General features: G+C 41.2%; 1 protein-coding gene across 1 annotated transcript in view; it reads right to left on the bottom strand.

Moving 5' to 3' along the window:
* ADSS2 (adenylosuccinate synthase 2) overlaps nucleotides 1–2,330 on the bottom strand; it is a 1,823,915-nt gene extending 1,821,585 nt beyond the window's left edge. The window contains exon 1 of the mRNA XM_044058193.1: nucleotides 2,072–2,330. Within this exon, the coding sequence (XP_043914128.1) occupies nucleotides 2,072–2,254 (183 nt within the window). The 5' untranslated portion in view covers nucleotides 2,255–2,330. The remainder of the gene's footprint in view (nucleotides 1–2,071) is intronic.
* Between the last annotated feature and the right edge of the window lie 2,670 nt (nucleotides 2,331–5,000).

The following is a 5,000-nucleotide window of genomic DNA, read 5'->3' as shown; positions in this document are numbered from 1 at the left end:
TATAGCTTCTCAAGATGTTTAAAATGTTTCTAAAAAGGTTTCAGCTTAACGCGCATAAGCAGAACTCGCACCTGTCCTCGTCTGAAGCAACTGTATCGGTGAAAAAAACTGCAAAACAGCACTGCTGATTTTGATTTCGGAAGAACAAATGTTTTGAGTGTGTAGGGGACACCCTAGGCCACAACTGTTTTATTATTTTACTAGACGGAATACAACTTACGTTTCGTTAGGTTAATAGACAAACATTAATAGCCAAATCGAGGACGACGAATATTAAGAACGCTTGACTAGGACTAGGACATTTTCCTCCGACTGCAAGTGCAATATGTTGGGTTATCTGGAAACACAATACTTGGAAAAAATAACGTTATAGTTCCATCATGACTTCTTCTCACCTGCAGCTCGTCCTGTAAATTCATACAGTTATATTTCGGAAAATGTAGTTCCACTAATACTTTTTGGGGAGGGGGGAGGGGCCAGGGGGCTTTGCGCTCCAACCCCCACCACCACCAACTCGGCGGTGTCAAAGGGATGCCAAACCATACTTCTCAATCTCTTATCACAAGAAATCTGGACAAAGCCTAAAATAACGGGTTAACAAAAATCCAAAAATAGTGACATATTTCAAATATCTAGCTAGCTCTTGTAAACTCGGAAAGTTGCCAGAACAGCAGAGTTTGTGTTAGCATGCAGTTTTCTGAAGGACATGAAGTCTGAAACTCAAATTTATGTCATTACTTAGTGACTTCAACCCTCAGTGATTTACCAGAAAACCACACATTTTATAACAGACCAAAAATATGAAGCAAAAACCTGACATTCTGCGAAAATCTGGACAGTTTAGAGGTAAATTGACCTCTTACAAATGGTATTAAGACCATATACTTTGCATATAGGTTTAAATCGGTAAAGACAGACATGCTATGGCATTTACAAAGTCAAATATGTACGGTCCAGCGGGCTTGACAATCGCTTGGTAAGCTGTCCTGCATAAATCACTGTCTAGTTCCATGACATCCAAAGGTCAGAGCACACAGTAATCAGATACAGCAGTTGATTTAAATGTAGCCCTGACACTTATGTACGCCCTGCAATTCCACAAACCGTGAAGATTTAATACTAATTAAAACATACAAGTACAACTAAACTATTAACTGAATGCAATAAACAGAAAGAAAAAAATACAGTCTAGTAATGACGCCGAAAGGCAACTTCTTATACATCTTCTAAACATTTGCATATATGCTTCCTCATTCTACTACACATAACAAAATGAGTCTCTATCAAGGAAAACCGAATACTGCAGTTTACGCACGTCAGGAAGACACCAGCTAAATAAACTGTAGTTGCTAAGCGACTGGAGTTTACATCCCGGAAACGTTGAAACACGCTTGGTAAAGGAAACATTAGTTGTGCGGCGCATTGTTTAAAGCTTTTTTTGTCTTCGTGTTTTAATAGTTAAGCATTTTGAGTCTGATCATTTTTCCCATCAGGAAACAATCGAGAAAGTGGTCGTAGCGCGTGGTTGCACCGCGGCCACTCCTCCTATCCAATGTTTCCACAATCTCCGCTGAAACAAAATGTGACAACACAGCCGCCGGTTACTTCAGAGAATCAGACAGAAATCATTCACCACTAGTTGGCCTGGATTTATTAATATGGACACATATAAGAAACTGGATCACTGGCCCTGATAATAAGCTCTTCATTAATCTGAAATGGTGTGCTTTGTTTGCTGTGCCATACTCTGTTTTACTTAGAAAGAGCACAGACAAATAAACCCATGCTAATCACTGTAGCAGGATGCGGCTTAACACATTTAATATTACCTGCTTTTAAAGCTATCCAGATCAAGTGAAGCATTATTTTCCTTATGTATGGTACTGTAATATTTCAAGGTGACATTTCCTAAGTTTTAAGTCAAAAGCATGCACCTGTCGTAAAACCTGATTTTAGTTTACAATTGTGATGCAGCTAGGTGAGGTCTTAAATAAGTAACAGGAGATGGCCAGACTAAGACGGATGGAGGATGCCCGCTGTTCCTCTGTCATTACGAGCCGGCCTTGCTTACCTGACATCTGCACACTATGTCGGCATCCTGCGCTAACAGATCAACGACCTTCCCCTTGCCTTCGTCTCCCCACTGGGCTCCAAGAACCACTGTTACTTTGTTACCAATATCAGCGCTCCGCGGCGATGAGTCCAATAGCTCCCCGTTGATTATTTCTACAGTTGCAGTTCCGTTTAACGCCATGTTTTCAAACTGTATTCGCCGAACCTGATACTGTAGCCTGCAATGCTCGCGCCTGGATTGTGGGTGTAGACAGGAGGCGGGACTGATCCAACCCTGTTCCCGTTCATGGTACTACTGTATAGTGCAATTGCTAGCTGGTAGTGACGATATGCTTTAGGGTAGGGAAGAGATTAATTGTAGAGATGTTATGTTACCGGACCATTGTAGCCTTTCCAGTTCTGTTAACTCTAATGTACGGGTATTACTGCAGCAAAGGGTATAGCCAGAAATTTACATTTTATACTCAAACCCCTAATACCTCTCAACTGTACAGATTTTCGCAGAATGTCCAGATTTTTGCCTCATATTTTTTGGTCCGTTTTTCATAAACTTGTGTTTTTCTGGCAAATCATCAAAGAGAGAAGTTAAAAAAATTAACGACAAACATTTGAGTTTCAGACTTCATACCATTTGCAAAATTCATGCTAATGTAAAACCTGTTATTCTATCAATTTTCTAACTTTGTAATAGCAATATTTAAAAATTGTCCCTACTTTTGAGCCTTTCTCCCATTTTTATTCATGGCTTTGCTCAGATTTCTTGCAGCAAGAAGTTGAGAGGTATGCGTGACCACCACCACCAACTGCACTCAGCTGTCAAAATGCTACCCCCAGATATATAGGAAGGGAAGACTTCAGTTTTAGCTGTTAACAGTTATACCCACAAAACGCTATTTTTGAGGTTTATACCCTTCACACAAGCATTTTCTCAACACCTTTATACTGTAAATATTTGTTTATACAATTCTAAACATTATTTGCTTTTTTCAAGTTGACTTTCCATGAGATTCTCCCCAAAAATGTACTCATTTGAGTATACTGAGTATGCCTGGCTACACCCTTGACTGCAGCCTTTAAAGGAACATAGCAGGTTACAAGGCTACTGGCCCTAGGACTTTTACCAGAATAGCCAAATACAACCCTTAGAATATCCCTATCCCTAGAATATAAATGTATCAAGTAGAATTAAATCAACAACTACTGCCCCTATCTGAGAGAGACACAGATGAAACACCTGGGGTGAACTTTTGGTTTTCCGTCCAGTCATCCAAATTACTCTTCAACAGGGTCAGTGACAGGCTCTGTTTCGTAACCTGTGTGAGACATATGTCCTGTCCCTCCAGCAAGTCCTGTTTATGTCACATACTAGGTTGAGATCGCTAGAGTGAGTGCATTGTGTACCATTTGACTTAGGAATGTGTAGCATTTCCATTACTGCAGGATCTGCAATTGCATTATATGCAAGCCACAGGTCTCTTCTGAGCAGTCTGTATGACACAGAGTACAGTGACAGTGATTTCAGTCTGTCAATGTATGACACATGCTGAAAACCCTAAATTTTCTTTGTAAGAAACCTTTGAGATCTCTCTAGTTGCTGCAGGTGTCTGGAAAGATGCATACCAAAAGGGAGCTTTGTACTCCATTATTGGCTTGATGAGTGAAGAGTACAGGGGAGGTTATTATCTCTTTTGTCCTGGAAGCAATGCCCTTACTTATCAGATGGGCAATGTAGAAAGCCCTTCTTAACACTGTGGAGACATGGTGGTCAAAATAATGGTTGCTGTTGACCTGTGTGCCTAAATCTATCACCACAGATTGTGTGTTAAGGGTGTTGTTATTAATGTAGTAATCTGCAGGGACATCGTCCATGCCAAAGGGGATGATGATGCATTTTTTTGCATTTGGTTTCAGCCATTGACTTTGGCACCAGTCATTTGTCTGTGTGAGTCCCTCTCATAGGATGTTTACTTCATTTGGGGACTCAATGACTGCTCCCAACTTGCAGTCATCAGCAAACTTTGTCAGCCACAGCCCTTTTGTTTTTGCCTGTACATCCAAAAAGTAGATTCCAAACAGTAGTGGTTCCAGCACCAATGTCTGTGGAACACCACTGGTTACAGTTCTGTTGGTGAATGTTGTGTCGCCTATGTTGACATTGTGTGTTCTGTCAGTGAACCAATTTGCAACCCACCCGACAATATATGGGCTGATCTCCAGCTGGGTGAGTTTATCAATGATGCCTGAGTGGGAAATAGTGCCAAAGGCCTTGATCAAGTCCAGGTAGGCCATGTGCACTGATTTAACTTTGTCCAGAGCTTTGGTGACTGTCTAGAAGAAGTTAACCAAGTTCAACAGGCAGGATCTCCCTTTGACGAAACCAAACATGGTTGGGTTGAGTGTTTGGAGGTTACCTATATCTTTGTTGATAAGGTTCATGATGATTCTTGCCATAGCCTTGCAGATAAGGCTGGTCAGGCTTATTGGTCTAGAGTTCCCAGGGTTAGTGGAGACACCTTTTTTATGTAACAGAATGTCAATTGCTTTTCCATTCAGCAGGGACAAAACCAGTACTTAGGCTGTGGTTGAAAGGATTTCCCAGCTATGCAGCTAATTCCTGTCTTACTCCATTTAGAACACAGCCTGTGATATTATCAGGTCCCATAGAAGCTGGGTTTTTGGCTTTGACGTGAGTGTTTAAGAGCTGCTGTTTGGAGATGCTAGGTGGAGGGCAGGTGGTAGGGATGCTTTGGGGGATATGTGGTGGGAACAGGGGAGAGAAGTTTCCACTGAACCAGTCAACTAGTAAGTTTGCTTTTACTGCAGGTTCAGTGTATGTGGTGCCATTAACAACCATTTCTGCGCAGATCTTGTTTTTTCCCTTAAGGTTTTGGACATAGCTAAAGAAGGCCTTATGGTTATCCTTGGTG

This window comes from Protopterus annectens, chromosome 1.part2 (genome assembly GCF_019279795.1).
Source record: "Protopterus annectens isolate FY-2018-M chromosome 1.part2, PAN1.0, whole genome shotgun sequence".
Taxonomy (NCBI): domain Eukaryota; kingdom Metazoa; phylum Chordata; order Ceratodontiformes; family Protopteridae; genus Protopterus; species Protopterus annectens.
Note: the sequence above shows the minus strand (reverse complement) of the source record. Positions and strands in the feature narration are given on the sequence as shown.